Source organism: Dreissena polymorpha, chromosome 15 (genome assembly GCF_020536995.1).
Source record: "Dreissena polymorpha isolate Duluth1 chromosome 15, UMN_Dpol_1.0, whole genome shotgun sequence".
In the NCBI taxonomy this organism is placed as follows: domain Eukaryota; kingdom Metazoa; phylum Mollusca; class Bivalvia; order Myida; family Dreissenidae; genus Dreissena; species Dreissena polymorpha.
Window position 1 is genome coordinate 41,247,294 of NC_068369.1, and position 17,597 is coordinate 41,264,890.

General features: G+C 35.9%; 1 protein-coding gene across 10 annotated transcripts in view; it reads left to right on the forward strand.

Moving 5' to 3' along the window:
- LOC127860348 (AMP deaminase 2-like) overlaps positions 1-17,597 on the forward strand; it is a 71,356-nt gene that overhangs the window by 40,174 nt on the left and 13,585 nt on the right. For 9 of the 10 annotated variants that reach the window (XM_052398365.1, XM_052398364.1, XM_052398368.1 and 6 more), the window contains 7 exons: positions 4,494-4,594; positions 7,994-8,112; positions 8,540-8,669; positions 9,412-9,546; positions 10,438-10,518; positions 12,384-12,515; positions 17,062-17,225. In XM_052398365.1, coding sequence (XP_052254325.1) covers positions 4,494-4,594; positions 7,994-8,112; positions 8,540-8,669; positions 9,412-9,546; positions 10,438-10,518; positions 12,384-12,515; positions 17,062-17,225 — 862 coding nt within the window. The remainder of the gene's footprint in view (positions 1-4,493; positions 4,595-7,993; positions 8,113-8,539; positions 8,670-9,411; positions 9,547-10,437; positions 10,519-12,383; positions 12,516-17,061; positions 17,226-17,597) is intronic. The other variant, XM_052398370.1, reaches the window with a different exon arrangement.

The following is a 17,597-nucleotide window of genomic DNA, read 5'->3' on the forward strand; positions in this document are numbered from 1 at the left end:
CAATGGCAATCGTCCAATTAAATAATAGCACGTGCAAAGCTCCGCCTTCGAACCTTTTGCAGAGAACGGAGGTGGAGTTAAACGGTTAGTTGAGCAAGTGTTATACGTTAGTTGAGTTCCGATTTGCCGAAATTTCTCGGCCCTAAGCATTGAAACGACGAATACATTTATCAATGATTTTCCGATCTCTGCATTAATATGCTACAGTGCGAGTATACTACGTAGGTTACAAACCAACAATAGAGATATAGACTCATTTTAGTTTCTTTCAATAGAGACAAACAAATGATATTTGGCTAATGGCTTTACGCCGATAACACCAACTGTATGGAATTGAGCGTTCGGGTGTATTGTTTGACTCACTAAAAATACCGATCAACTAGACGCAGTGACGGCGCGAAATACCGGGTCAAACTGGATTAAATCGGGAGCATCTCTTAATGGGGAAATATTTAAGTCGATGAAAAATAAAATGGGATCCACGGACGATTTGCGTAAAATTGGACATTGCGATGTTGCGGGTCTGCAGAAGACTATGTCATACGATGTTGTGAGCGGCAGGTAATGAAAATATTACGCTGTTCAAATGTGAGGAATAGGTAATAGTGGTTCGAATTTAACGCGCAGGGGTCTTGAAAAAACACGCGCAGTGCGCGACAATAAGGACATATACGGTGTTCTCGAGAGAATAATCTTAAAAATTGTCGAAAATATAGTGCTTTGCAACCCATGCTCCTGATCGTATAAACGCTCCCTACTTTAAAACAAAACATTAAGCACCCGAAAAACTCAGATTAAATGATTGCGCAATATAAGAATGGCGGCCATTTTCGGCCCAATTTTCAGGTTTTTGATCTTGAATTCTTTTTTTTCTCCATTTTGGCTTTAAAAAATCGCATGCGCGTTATACATGGGAGCGCGCTATACATGGTAAAATACGGTACTCAATTATACTATAAAACTACTCTATTAAACTATAAGTACTACATAAAAACATGCACAGTAACCCTAGATTAGAAAGATCAACAAGACACTATGAAACTACCCAATGTGTATATCTATAAGACAATTAATGAAACATTAACATCTAAAACTAAAACAATAAGTACTACGTAAAACAACAACAACAACAAAAAAAAACAAAAAAAAATCATGCACAGTAACCATAGAGTTGAAAGATCGGCAAGACAAACCAGAGACAAAACAGAGACAGAGACAAGGGTAACGTCAGGATACCATTACCATGAGTCCACAAACCCCCAAAGGAATAATTATGCTTCCTTTATCCTTTAAAAGGGTAAATTCAAGTTCATGCTGATTATGCAATATGTGCGCATATTTTAGAGGTCCATTATCAATGTTACACTCCTTTTTTGAGAGATATAACAATGTTAAAAAGATATTTCATTTATTTTGTAACATCATTCATGCACAAGAATGTTTAAATATGCTTAAACATTGAGAAGTATATTTCATTTAAAAAAGGAAAGTGGAATGTTGATGTCCATTTAACTCTGCAGAAATCATTTCAGACACACAACTTAATTACCTAAGTGTGAAAACAAACAAATTTCAAATCAGTAAAAATATAAGTATTTAATGTCTTATCCTCAACAGCATAAAGTCAATCACAAAAATTGCTTTTGAACATAAGCAGAATGAAATGCATTTCATGGAAACACATTTTTTTTCAAAATAAACATCAGTTTACTTTTAAAAGAAGTGATAAACTTGTTAAATGAATTCTATTGGTTTCAATGCACTGGGGCTTTACATTTTAAGGGCAAGTTGAATTGTTCATTTCTTAATTAATGGTGAAGTAAGGGAGAAATAAATTGTATTGACACTTACGATCATAAATTAATGATTGTAACCTTAATTTTTTTTAGTTTAAAAGGTTTAAAGTAATGCGTTTTCATTTGTATTAAGTGGAAAAAGTCTTTTTCAGATAAAGTTTGAATACAAAAACATCATCCAAGAAAAATCTGTCTCTTTTTCTAAAAACATCGCTCATGTGTATATAAATATTTCTATAAGAGCTTATGGCACCAATAAATTAATGAAGCAAAACAATAAATTAACTAGCAATTTCTGAAACAGGTGCTTTTACCTGTATTTCCGTTTAACACACGTGAGCCTTAATAAATTGCAGGTGTGGAGTCAGTGGATATAATTCATAGCCACACTTGCAGCATTGTGTCTTTCAGTTTTGATTTGTTTTATTGTACTAAGAAATATGCTTATATTATATTTCGAATTATATTTTATTTGTTTGATGACTATCAACTAGTGTTGTAAAACATTTAGAAATATTTAATTCAGGTTTGTTGATATGTTAAAATTGTTAAAAATTGAAATGTCTGAGGTTCTTAACAAAGAAAATTAGTTATTAGATATGCTATTCATTTTATGGGTTTATAATGAAACCACTTGTCTTATAAAAGACACATTTAATGGTACAAAATTTACATTTCATTTTAATTTGTCCACTTCATGTTCTGGGCACCTGGTTCTTAAATTCAATAGAATAAATACATGTTAGTTAATATTTATAGAAATAAAAGCACTTGAATTTTTTTTACCTTAGTACCTTCATTAGGACCCGCTTGATATAACAATATGCCAATATTATTTGTCTGTAAATTAAAATATATATGTTTTTTTTGCAAATATACCCAGTTGTTGAACTTCACCCAGAAGTTTTGCTACAATACTATAAAATGTGTTCCTCTATACACAAATTAGGTGTTTGAATGAAGCTAATTTGACAATTTTAGCATTAAAATCTTGATATCTTGTTATTAAACTTTTGATATCTTAAAAAGAATAGAGAAATTTATTTTTAATTAGAAGTTAGGCATTCATTTTTAGATTAAATACATGTATACTGAAACACGCACACATTTTAGAAAGTTGAATGTTGAACTATATGATACCTTGACAGTTTCCCCATGATATTAGTGCAATATGCTTCACCAATGTACCCAGACAATAATGCTTATTATGATCAGGAAATTATTTGATGAATAATATTTGCGGGATGCTTCACCTTTTATTATTTCCTGATATTAGAATTTATTGAAGGTTTTCTCGGAATTAAATTTTACTTTAATCTATCATGCAGATCATTGTGGATTTTGTTTGGAAATTGTATTAGAAGCAAATGTGCTTAACCCTTTGCATGCTGGGAAATTTGTGGTCTGCTAAAATGTTGTCTGCAGAATTTCTAAAATTACCATTTTCTTCTATTTTTTTCAAAGAAAACTATCAGAATAGCAAACAGTTTGGATCCTGATGAGACGCCACGTTCTGTGGCGTCTCATCTGGATCCAAACTGTTTGCAAAGGCCTTCAAAATTCGGTTTGCGCACTAAAAGGGTTAAAACTATCATGCAAATTATAGTGTGTTTTTTTTTCTAAATAACCAAACTAATCATCCTCAACAGCATTTGCAGCACCGTTAACGAGACTATTAAGAAAAGTAACTTGTACAATGCTGTACAATATGAACAACTGATGTGGTCTCCCTTTTATATGCTAGACCAAGGAGTAGTTTTTAAATGTGAATTAACAATCTGATTGAGGGTCAACAGATTTAGAAAAAGGACTGAACATTTTGATGCAGAAAGCTTATATATTCATTGTTACGGGTACTATTACTTGAAGAAATGAATTATCAATTATAGCTGTTAGAAAAACATGAAGTGAATTCTATCTTTGGTAGAAATTATATAGTTATTTATTTTATCACTCTTAGAAATGGTTAAATTATTGTTTTCTGGCATGGTTTGAATTGATTTATTATTATTCTCCATCCCTGCATTTTTTTTTCATTTTCCAATGGACCTTTGTCCTGTTTTAGTTTTGTCCAGTTGGAATTTTGCTTGAACCCAATATACTTTCTGGAATTGTTAAAGGGTTGTTGGAATGCGTTTTCTTTCATCTCATTGTTGTTTAATCATTTAAATTATTGGAGTGTGCTTGAGACACATATAAAATACAAGGTTTGTGCCTATTTGAATTATGCGGCGGATTGCAAAGTGTTACAATTGATTCTTGTTTGTTAATGTGTATTATGTAAAAGATGTTGTTTTTTTACTAGATATGTTTGGCTAGAATGCATATTGTAATACATTTTGCCTCAAAAGCATTTTAGCCTTGTTTATTGGTCACCATTAATACAAATACACAATAGTTATTGGCAATAATTTCAACAATTAAATGTGTTCCTTTTTGATAATTTTCTTAAGGCAAGGTTAAATAAATAAATACATATTAAGATATTTTTCTTGTACAGGCAATACTTTAACACATCAATAGTTTGCTTGTACACTAAAATAATTTTTTTCTTACTTAACGAGTTTAATTGATCTTTGATTATGAACTGAACAATAAAGGAAACGGTAGTAGAAACAATAAAAACAAAACACTTGTTTTAATATAAACAGGTAAACAGAAAGTGAAAAAGTGCAATCCTGCGTTTCTTATTCACAGATCACCCTATTCATGCTCCACCCATGACGGGCGACCCATTTAAGGTGGACTTTCTAGAGAGTGTGGGATGCAAACTGAAAATGAAGAAGGGAGTTGTGCAGGTAGGACATATAACTCTTGGTAATAACGGAGCTACCAGTATCACACTGGTAATAACAGAGCTGCCAGTATCACGCTGGTAATGCAGATACTTTGATAACCGATGGCACTTCGATAACAGAGAAAAACAGAAGCCAAGCGCAAGAGGCAAGTTCCTCATTTTTTTTTAAGTTATATCATTAAGATAAGTTTTTTAGACAAGACACATGGTTGAGTTGATAAATGGTGTTTAATTTTCTATTGGGAAGAAAATAATTCATGGAAGAAGGGTAGATTTTTGCCCCAAAATAGAAAATTCGGTTGGAAAACAGCATGAACTGGATGAACATTAAACATTTCAACAACAAAAACTACTTAGAAATATTGCAAGAAATTGTTTGATATTCCAGCATGTAGAGTAATCACTGTGCTTCAAATACTGAAATTTTGATAGTATTCAATGAAATATAAACAAAGATAACGCATGTTTTAATAGGTGGTATTCATGAAGTTGCAGACACTTTGATTCCAGATAAAGGACACTTCGGATAACAGAGACTTTCAATAAATTGGGTACTCTGATAACGGTGTTTTATCTTCTACCTGAAATTCATTTATATATATTATGGCTATTCTTACCAAACATTTTGAAGTAGGAATCAATAGCAAAGTAAAGCGTGACATACTAGGAATCTATGCATGACTTAATTACAAACAAATACAAATAAATACAAATACATGTCACTTATATAGCGCAAAAATTATTATAAAAATATTCTATTGCGCTTCACAAACATTGCACATTGGTTATCCGTGAAAAAGATTGAACAAATGAGTTTTAAGTCTTGATCTAAAACAGCCCTCAATGATTTTTAAGTGGCTTGGTAGATTGTTCCACCACTTCGGGCCAACAAAGATCTATCCGCCATCTTAGTAAGCCTCCTGGGAATAACAAGATTACAGTCCCTTTGTGATCGAAGTCTATACCTGCTTGCTGGGACAAACATTTCTTGCAAGTAACCAGGAGCATAACCATGGACAACACGAAAGACCATAACCAGGACTTTGTACATGATTCTAGCTTTTACTGGTAACCAGTGGAGTTGTTTCAAGAGTTCAGTACTTGGTTGATCAAATGACGCAGTCAGGACCACTCTTGCGGCATGATTTTGAGTCCGTTGAAGCTTTTGAATTTGGTAAGCTGGTAGATCGGTGAATAAACCATTGCAAAAGTCAATATGGGAGTGTACAAGACCATGCACTAACACCTCCGCTGACTTCTGTGTCAAATGCCTGCATATAGCTTTTAAATTACGCAATTGAAACACACATGAAATATAACCAATGGAGTTGTTTGTTTTCAAAAATCACATTACTATTAATTTATAAGTTATTAATATTATAATTGCAATTTATAAATAAGATTAAATTGCTTAATTCTGAAGAAATATATTTCAAGTGAAGACTGGAAATAATTGTCTACATAATGGACTTGTTTTTTTAGTGGTAACTTGATTTTCAGAGAGATGAAAATACAATGGATCATGTGGATCAACACGATCGTGTTTAATTTTACTTATAGCAGGGTTCTTAATAACAGGAGCGAAGGGGTCTTTAAGAGGCAAATTCACCTTTGTTCTTCCTAAAATCCCATGTCGTTGGTTCTCGTTAGAATCGCATCATCAAGACGATACTAATGCATAGCCACAAAATTAAGAAGAGAAGGGAAAGCTCCCTTTATCTTAAGCTCTGCTTATAGGGAGCACTTACTTTTACGCAATAATAACATTAGCTCGAAGTGCGATTCACTGATCCTCAATCACTGTATTGGTTAAGCTAAACGAATTTTGGACCTGCATCGCTGCTGATATTTATCTCTAAGTAGCAGTTTTAGCAGAGTGATGTTTTATGACATGCTATCTCATATACTAGTATAAGTAAATTGCCATAGTACCTTCATTAGGTACCTGCATGCTTTAGATAAACCGTTTCGCTACAAAGAACGTGGTCATATAGTCTGTACTCATCAGACATATGGAATTAGTTTCACATTTATCTTTCACATTTATACAAAATCATGATCATATTCCAAAGGGCCAAGAAAATGTTTTGGTAATTCGTTTTTAATTTACGTCAGTGCTTAACTTTCATGTATTGCCTTCTTACTACAACAGTATATCGCAGCGAAATTTGCATTTCTGATTCATTAAAAAAGAGTGTGCTATATCCAGTATAAAGTATCGAGTAATCGGGAATATAAGTGCCATTGTTATTGAGATTATCGGTTTAAGAAGTGTCCAGGAAAATGTGGAATCCGACTCTTTAAACATTTGAATATTCTCAAATACGTTAGTAAACTAAAATGTTACATGTTGTAATATTAATGGATATATTGATCTTTTATTTCGAATAGTTAGCACGTTCTTTATTTATTTCCAAGTATTTTTTATTTTGTTAAAATATGCACTGATTATCCAATTCATGCCGATTATCGATGGAACTTTATATTATCCATTTTTCCGTATATTCTTTCTTCGCAATGCGAAGTGCTATACCATTAATCGACTAAACAATGTTCCATGTCTAAAAACCAAATGAACAGAACATAACTGCAAAAAAGCTGACAAACTCTTCTCTCGCGCGTGGCTTTTGTCTGTTTTTCTCTGTTATCAAAGTGCCATCCGTAATCAAAGTATCCGCATACCCGGCGTGAGTATGGGTGTTTGGTAATGGACCTGTTGCAACGATGCTTCTCAGCCACATATTATGTTGATTGAACTGACAATGGCGCAATTTCTGTAAAAAAATAATTTACTGGTAAATATAAGTCATTTTGGTAAAAATGTAGTTAAAAGTTCTGATATTTGAAATAAAACCCTCACACTGAGTTGTATAATAAACATCTGATTTACTTGATTATCATAATTTTACTCCTGCATTTTTAATCATAATTTTAATAATAGGCTTTAGCCAGTAATTTGTTGCAGAATAAACCATTAATTGGTTACCTTCTGATCTTTAACTATGGAAAATAACTGTGTGTTATTGGAATTGAATATATGTATTGATTGTGATTTTCTAAAGCTGCTCTCTTGAAGAACTTCTCCTCTTAGTTTGTCATGCATTTACCTTTAAAATGCTGAAATACATTGATTGATGTACACCTACTTAAAATCAACAATTATATAGCAGAAAAAAGTTCTTCAAAGGTCACAAGGCTTAAAGTACATTTCATTTTAATACTGTACTGTATGTGTACAAAACCTCTGGATCTTCTTACCCGCGTAATGCGAAAATGGACCTCAAGACCCGCCTAGTGTGACATTATAGCAGACATGTAGCCATATATTATATAAGACCCATTTTCTCATGATGCAAGTCTTCTTATTTACATACCATTTCATCATTATTCTCTATCACAGGTGTACAAGGATGAAGAAAAACTAGCAAAAGATCAGCCGTTTGAATGGCCATACTGCGATGTGGAAAATTTCCTGAAGGACCAGAACCTCATGTATTGCTTCATCATGGATGGACCATTGTTAGTGATTCCCTGGCTTAGAATTGCTTAGAATTATAAAATAAGCAATAGCAAAGTATTATAATTACTACCATAAGTCCTCGGGTGCAAGGTTTTCATAAAATATATGTAGTGTGTTCTTGTGAAACTAGATTTAAGTCACATGCTCAAATTTGTCACCTATGACTAGGATGTGCAGTTGCCACAGAATAATCCAGGATCTTACTTTACAACTACGGTAAATTTATGCTTACAAGAGACTTATTTGAAAAAGAAAATGCCATTAAACAATAGAAGGGCTGATTAGGAACATTATTCTGCCATGCGCTTTATTTTTTCAACTGTCAGCTGCCATTTTCACTGCATATACTTTAATAAAGGTTTATTTAATTTGATAACCAACACAAACTCAGAGCCCATATTTTCAATATCAAACCATTTTTTTCAGGAAATCGTTTTGTTTCCGGCGTCTCAGCTACCTTTCCGGCAAGTTTCAACTTCATGTGTTACTCAATGAACTGACGGAGTCAGTTGCTCAGAGGGCTGTACCCCATAGAGACTTCTACAACATCAGGAAGGTGATTGGCTTATTTGATATTGGAGCTGTGCTCTGGTAAAATGGGGCTTAATGCATGTGCATAAAAAGTCATCCCAGATTAGCCTGTGCAGTCTGCATAGGCTACTCTTGGAAGATTATTTCTGCATTTATGGAATTTTTTATGAAAGAAGTCTCTACTCAGCAAAAATTCAGTCCAGGCTGAAAGTTTCAATCTTAATCAGCCTGTGCAGACTGCATTGGCTAATCCTGAACGACACTTTATATACACATGCACAAAGCCCGCTTTTCCAAGAACAAGGCTAATTCTATGTGTAATTAGTATTCTTAATGCTAAGATCAGCAAACTTGCCAAGCACAAGTTTGATTAAGTACATTAGTCATGCTCTGACATGAGCAAATAATTTATATACAAATGAACAAATGTGTATGTACTATAATGCTCTTGTATTTTCCACTGAATTTGTAAACACATAATAGACCTATCTCAAAATGTGCTAGATTTCTGAAACAAATAATTAATGTTAGGATACAAAGAAAGCTGACACATTCGAAACCATTTCAAAACCATATAAAATATCGACCATTATGTTTTCAATAAAACTCTTCTTAGTGCATAATATGGGTCAGAATTATTTGTACATAGGGATTAGTGTATTTTTTCCTCCATACTACACTATAGGGTATGTCTATTCGTTAACTTTACAGTAACAACTGTCTTATTGACATTTAAAAAGGTGACACATTATGATACCTTACTGCAGGTTGATACACACGTGCATGCGTCCTCGTGTATGAACCAGAAGCATCTGCTGAGGTTTATCAAGAAGAAGATGCGAACCTCCCCTGATGAGGCAGTTTGTGTGGACAAGTCAGGAAAGATCATGACCCTGAAAGAGGTAAACAGAGTCATAAAGAACAGCAACAAATCAGGTAGATTATTGATCAGGTTGATTAATGATATATTTTACAATTTGTTGCATTGTGTGTTTGAGAGGAAGGTTTGTATTTTCAGATTGATCATTGTGTATTTATTGATTGTTAAAGAAGATCATACTCATTGTAATCTGTTTGATCTTAACTTTAAAGTTTGACATCAACTATATCTGTGAAAAGTTAATCTTCTTTGAATATATACAAAATGTACAATTTTGCAAGAGCAGGTAATAAACTTTTGCTGTACTGACTACTGTAATATTTAAACCAATACCAGTACATGTAATGTATCAGATGTAATGAAACAAGGTTTATCAAATAAAAATAATTTTCTCTAAATGAGGCCCACACCCTCATAAAGAATTAGAAAGTATCATGGAATCACCATGGACATCCATCTGTATGTAGATGAAATGAGTCGCGTTCTGAGAAAACTTGGCTTAATGAATGTACTTAAAGTGTCGTCCCAGATTAGCCTAGGCAGTCTGCACAGGCTTATCAGGGACGACACTTTCTGCTTTAATGGTATTTTTCGTTTAAAGGAAGTCCCTTTTTACCGAAAATCTAGTTTAGGCGGAAATTGTCGTCCCAGATTAGCCTGTGCATACTGCACAGGCTAATTTGGGATGTCACTTTACGCACATGCATTAAGCCAAGTTTTTTTAGAACGCGACTCAAATTGGTTTGGTGAGATTCTCCTTCACATGTGAACATTCAAACTTGTATGAATTGTTCTTATGATATTAAGTTTATCATCCTAAACTATTGTGTTTTGCTCATCCTCATCATCATCACAAGTCATCAAATTCAAGATGATATCGAGGCCAGTGTAACAACACTGACTGTTGTCACAGGTTGTATTTGAATTCCAGGTGTTTACAAGCATGCATCTGGAACCATACGACCTCAGTGTGGACATTCTTGACGTTCATGCGGTAAGTGGTTTAAAAAATATATAACATTTATGGATGTTCCAGTGCCCCATATAAGCTGCGTATCTGTGTATTTCACCCCATTAGAATGTTTAAAAAGCAAAGAAATTCATTATTATGCGTAATGAAAACGCAACCAATTATACTTTTATGCAAATTATTTAAATTGGAAGTGTACGATACAAGTCAAAAACGAAAATGCTGTGCTCAATTTCGGAATTTTCTCTTTTGATTAATGGCGACGTTTTTATTCATTCTAAAGTCAGCAAGCTCCTGGATGACAGAGGAGGAAAACAGTTATTCAAGTTATTCAAACGTTATTTGGACTAAATTTCATAGCAAATAAAGCATCTGACCAAAATATTAACAAATATCTTTTCAAAAGTTTTCTTCTTGGAGGACCATGGCCATAGATGATATATTTAGTATGTAACATACAAGAGTGGTACTTCACTAAGTTCAAATAATGCCTCTGGGGTTAAATTGGATACACCTTTGTGGCTAGGACATTTTTTAGCTCATCTATTTTTTGAAAAAAAAATTATGAGCTATTGTCATCACTTTGGCGTTGACGTCCGGTTAAGTTTTGCGTTTAGGTCCACTTTTTTCATAAAATATCAATGCTATTGCATTCAAACTTGGTACACTTACTTACTATCATGAGGGGACTGGGCAGGCAAAGTAAGATAAGTCTTGCTTGCATTTTTACAGAATTATGTGCCCTTTTTATACTTAGAAAATTGAAAATTTTGGTTAAGTTTTGTGTTTAGGTCCAATTTATTCCTTAAGCATGAAAACTATTGCTTTCATACTTGCAACACTTATTAACTACCATAAGGGGACTGTGCAGGCAAAGTTTTGTAACTCTGACTGGCATTTTGACCGAATTACGTGCCCTTTTATACTCAAAAAATAGAAAATTTGGTTAAGTTTTGTGCTTAGGTCCACTTTATTCTTAAAGTATGAAAGCTATTGCTTTCATACTTGCAACACTTACTAACTATCATAAGGGTACTGTGCAGGCAAAGTTATGTAACTCTGACTGGCATTTTGACGGAAATATGGGCCCTTTATACTTAGAAAATTGAAAATTTGGTTAAGTTTTGTGTTTTGTGTGTTGGTCCACTTTACCCCTAAAGTATCATAGATATCATAGATATTGCTTTTATTATTGGAACACTCGCAAACTATCATAAGGGGACAGTAAAGGACAAGTTTCATAACTCTTGTTGTCATTTTTACGGAATTATGGCCCTTTTTTAACTTAGTAACTTTGAATATATGGTTAATTTTGTGTTTAGATCCACTTTACTTCTAAAGTATCAAGGCTATTGCTGTCAAACTTCAAATACTTTCATGCTTTCATGAGGGTACTGTACCTGGCAAGTTGAATTTTACCTTGACCTTGTCCAACCATCCCACCCAAGAATCCCCCCCCCCATTTTGCATTTTTTTTTTGCATTTTTGGAAGATAATGTAATAAGTGACCACACCCCCACACTATACAACCCTCTCCACACCACCCCTCCCTCCTTTGTGATTGAAATTGAGATAGGTCCTTTCACCTTTAAAAAGAACAATAGATGAGCGGTCTGCACCCACAAGGAGGTGCTCTTGTTTATATTTAGGATTGCTTAACAAGGTATTTTCAAATATGCATCTGCAATCAAAATAAGCCCCATACCAGTGTTGTTGACTATTATACCACTGAGCTACAGTTTATCGGGTGAGCATTCAAGAATCATCAGGGTCTTTTTTTTTTATTCATTAAAGTACAATTTCATAAGAACATGTTAACTTTTAGCTAAGTTTCGTTGCTTGTGATTAAACCAATGATGAGATATATATGTTAACCTAATACTTCTCAGGATAGGAACACTTTCCACCGGTTTGACAAGTTCAATGCAAAGTACAATCCTATAGGAGAGAGCAGACTTCGAGAAATCTTCATTAAGTCGGATAACTTCATCGGGGGCAAATATTATGCAGAGGTGCTAAAGGTATGTGTCTTAATGATGCCATTTGAGTTAATTGCGTTAACATTTTGTATACGTGTATGTATGCTTAATGTTATGTTTCTATGCCCACCAGTGATACCCTTAACATATTATTTGCAGTGACAAAGTTGAATGAAGCTGATTTACAGTTTCTATTTACTATCAAGAGTCATTTACTCACATAAGCATCTGGCCAAGATATCCTTTAATTTTACTTATTTTATTTTAGCCCAATCACTCGTCTGTTTCTGTTTTAGTTTCAGATAATGTCAGTTCCATTTTTAAGCCCCATTTCATTTGCGTACCTATTTTTAGCTCGGCTGTTTTCGGAGAAACCCTGAGGTATTGTCATAGCCAGCTCGTTGTGTCGTGTCCGCCGTCTGCTAAAACCTTGACATTTTGTCAAGGTTTTGAACATTGGCTCTCAAATCAAAGTTCTTCAACCTACAACTTTGAAACTTCATATGTAGCTGCACCTTGATGAGTTCTACATGCCACACCCATTTTTGGGTCACTAGGTCAAACGTCAAGGTCACTGTGACCTCTAACATCTAATCAAAACTGCACCCGCATTCAGGTGTGGCACCCATTATGCGATGCTCTTGTTAGGTCAATCTCATATCTGTACCTATTTTTCTACCCAACTCAAAGGTATTATTATTTTTAAATCTATCTCACAGTGAAGTTACTTTTTATGTCATGTCTGTTGATATTTTAATCTTTATTTAGCTATTTGTAGCCCTATCCCCTGTCTGTCCCTATTTTAAGCCTTATCTCATGCCTATTTTCAGACCCATCTCACATCTGTACCTACTTGTAAGCTCTATCTAATGTCGATACCTATTGTTTAGCCTTTTCTCATGTCTTTACCTTTTTAGCTCACCTGAGCACAGCGTGCTCATAATGAGCTTTTGTGATCGCCTTTTGTCCCTCGTGCGTTGTACGTCGTCCGTTGTGCGACGTCAACATTTGCCTTGTTCACTCTCTAGAGGCCACATTTAATGTCCTCATGAAATTTGGTAAGAAGATTGGTTTCAATGATATCTTGGATGAGTTCGAAAATGGTTACGTTTGCTTGAAAAACATGGCTGCCAAGGGGCGGGGCATTTTTCCTTATATGGCTATAGTAAAATCTTGTTAACACTTTAGTGGCCACATTTATTGTCTGATCTTCATAAAACTTGGTCAGAAGATTTATCCCAATAATATCTTGGACGAGTTCGAAAATGATGCCGGTTGGTTGAAAAACATGGCCACCAGGGGGCAGGGCATTTTTCCTATTTTTCCTATTGTAAAACCTTGTAAACACTCTAGAGGCCACATTTATTTTCCGATCTTCATGAAACTTGCTCAGAAGAATTGTCCCACTGATATCTTGGATGAGTTCAGAAATGGTAGCCTTTGCTTGAAAAACATGGCTGCCAAGGGGCAGGGCATTTTTCCTTATATGGCAATATATGGCTTTAGTAAAATCTTGTTAACACTCTAGATACCACATTTATTGTCCAATCTTCATGAAACTTGGTCAGAAGACTCATCCCAATAATATCTTGGACGAGTTCGAAAATGCTGCCGGTTGGTTGAAAAACATGGCCACCAGGGGGCCTGGCATTTTTCCTTATATGGCAATAGTAAAACCTTGTTAACACTCTAGAGGCCACATTTATTGTCAAATCTTGATGAAATATGGTCAGAATATTTGTCTTAATGATATCTTGGATGAGTTCGAAAATGGTTACGTTTGCATGAAAAACATGGCTGCCAAGGGGCGGGGCATTTTTCCTTATATGGCTATAGTAAAATCTTGTTAACACTTTAGTGGCCACATTTATTGCCTGATCTTCGTAAAACTTGGTCAGAAGATTTATCCCAGTAATATCTTGGACAAGTTCGAAAATGATGCCGGTTGGTTGAAAAACATGGCCACCAGGGGGCAGGGCATTTTTCCTTATATGGCTATTGTAAAACCTATAAACACTCTAGAGGCCATATTTATTTTCCGATCTTCATGAAACTTGCTAAGAAGAATTGTCCCACTGATATCTTGGATGAGTTCATAAATGGTAGCCTTTGCTTGAAAAACATGGCTGCCAAGGGGCGGGGCATTTTTCCTTATATGGCAATATATGGCTATAGTAAAATCTTGTTAACACTCTAGATACCACATTTATTGTCCAATCTTCATGAAACTTGGTCAGAAGATTCATCCCAATAATATCTTGGACGAGTTCGAAAATGCTGCCAGTTGGTTGAAAAACATGGCCACCAGGGGGCAGGGCATTTTTCCTTATATTGCTATTGTAAAACCTTGTTAACACTCTAGAGGCCACATTTATTTTCCGATCTTCATGAAACTTGCTCAGAAGAATTGTCCCACTGATATCTTGGATGAGTTCAGAAATGGTAGCCTTTGCTTGAAAAACATGGCTGCCAAGGGGCGGGGCATTTTTCCTTATATGGCAATATATGGCTATAGTAAAATCTTGTTAACACTCTAGATACCACATTTATTTCCAATCTTCATGAAACTTGGTCAGAAGATTCATCCCAATAATATCTTGGACGAGTTCGAAAATGCTGCCGGTTGGTTGAAAAACATGGCCGCCAGGGGGCATGGCATTTTTCCTTATATGGCAATAGTAAAACCTTGTTAACACTCTAGAGGCCACATTTATTGTCCAATCTTGATGAAATATGGTCAGAATATTTGTCTTAATGATATCTTGGATGAGTTCAAAAATGATTACATTTGCTGGAAAAACATGGCCGCCAAGTGGCGGGGCATTTTTCCTTATATGGCTGTATATGGCTATAGTAAAAGCTTGTTAACACTCTAGAGGCCACATTTATTGTCCAATCTTCATGAAATTTGGTCAGAAGATTGGTCTCAATGATATCTTGGATGTGTTCGAAAATAATAAGGTTTGCTTGAAAAAAATGGCTTCAAAGGGGCGGGACATTTTTCCTTATATTGCTGTAGTAAAACCTTGTTATCCCCCGCCCTAGGCGGAGGGACATTGTTTTGGCGTTGGCCGTCCTTCCGTCCGTCCATCTTTCCGTCCTTCCATCCGTCTTTCCATCCTTTCGTCCGTCCGGCACTTTTGTGTCCGTAGCCATCTTTGGAAGTGCTTTGGCGGATTTCAATGAAACTTGGTATGAGTATATATGGATAAGAGGATGATGCACTCGTAATGGCATTGTACACCATCTGTGTATAACAGAATATTGCCCTTTGTATCTTGGAAAAATGCTTTTTTGTATCCGGAGCCATATCTTGAAAGGGCTTTGGCTGATTATATTGAATCTTGGTATGAGTATATATATGGATAAGAGGATGATGAACGCCAAATGGCATTGTACACCATTGGATAATAAAGGAGTTATGGCCCTTTGTATCTTGAAAAAATGCTTTCTTGAGTGTCTGATATAACACTTTTGTGTCCAGAAGCATATTGGCAGGGGATATCAATTCAACGAATTTGCTTGTTAAAACTCTAGAGGCCTTATTTATTTTTCGATCTTCATGAAACTTGGTCAGAAGATTCATCCCGATAATATTTTGAACGAGTTCAAAAATGATGCCGGTTGGTTGAAAAACATGGCTGCCACAGGGCGGGGCATTTTTCCTTATATGGCTAGAGTAAAACCTTGTTAGCACTCTAGAGGCCACATTTTTTTCTGATCTTCGTGAAACTTATACCTCAGTCACAAATTGACAATGATCACCGTCCGAGCAGCGGTTACCTATTTTTCCGCTCATTGGGCTGGCGACCGGCCGATGATCGCACGGAAACCAGGCCATTTGTAGCATCGGGCGGCGTCCGGATTAATTTTAAGTCTCACTTAAAATTTTACCCGACATCGGTCCCGGGAAGGAATCGAGTTGAGATCAAAACAAGATTGGACGATCAACGCACGGTATCACCCGTCGATCGCCCGACATCGGATTCATTGAACGTGTATCGGCAAAAGTAAAGGTATTTCCCATAGGCATATACATCGGCCGGCGACCGTTTGATCGCTGGAGGGCCTCGGCACGATGCCCGACGGACGCTGGACGATGCTCGTTATAATACACGTACAATGAATCTGATGTCGGGCGCACGCCGGGCGATAACCGTTCATTGATTGTCCGATCTTTGTTCGATCTCAACTTGATTCCTTCCCTGGCCCGATGTCGGGTTAAACAAACTGTGATATTAAAAATTAATCCGGACGCCTCCCGAGGCTACAAAATGACCCGATATACGCGCGATCATCGGCCGGCGCCTGCCCGATGAGCGGAAAAAAACGTCGGCCGCTGATTGGACGGTGATCGGTGTCTATTTGTGACTGAGGTTTTAAACTTTGTCACTCATCGGATTGCGGACGGCTTCAACGTGTCCAGTCTTCCCGATGCCTGGAGATCAGACACATTGCCCGGCGACCGGGTTATTTGTGACTGAGGCATAAGTCAGAAGATTTTCCCAATAATATCTTGCTATCTCAGGTGAGCGACTTTGGGCCTTTCAGGCCCTCTTGTTTATCCCTATCTCACATCTGTTTTCAGGAAGTAGCTCAGGATCTGGAAGAGAGCAAGTACCAGAATGCAGAGCTGCGACTGTCAGTGTACGGAAAGTCAATGGATGAGTGGGACAAGCTGGCCAAGTGGGCCATTGACTGGAAGGTGTACTCAGACAATGTGCGCTGGCTCATACAGATACCCAGGCTATAGTAAGTGCTTTTGTGTCAATTTTTGTGGTTGGTGAGATTGATCAGTAAATGGGTTGTCTTTGTCTTTTTTGGTGAAATTTCTGGCTTATTATCCCTCGCCATAGGCTGAGGGATATTGTTTTGGCGTTGTATGTCCTTCCGTCTTTCTGTCCGTTCGGAGCCATATCTTGGAAGTGCTTTGGCAAATTTCATTGAAACTTGGTATGAGTATATATATGGATAAGAGGATGATGCACGCCAAAAGGCATTGTACACCATTTGTTAATAACGGAGTTATGGCCCTTTGTATCTTGATTTAAATGCTTTTTTGAGTGTCAAATATAATACTTTTGTGTCCAGACTCATATTGGCGGGGGATATCAAATCAACGAA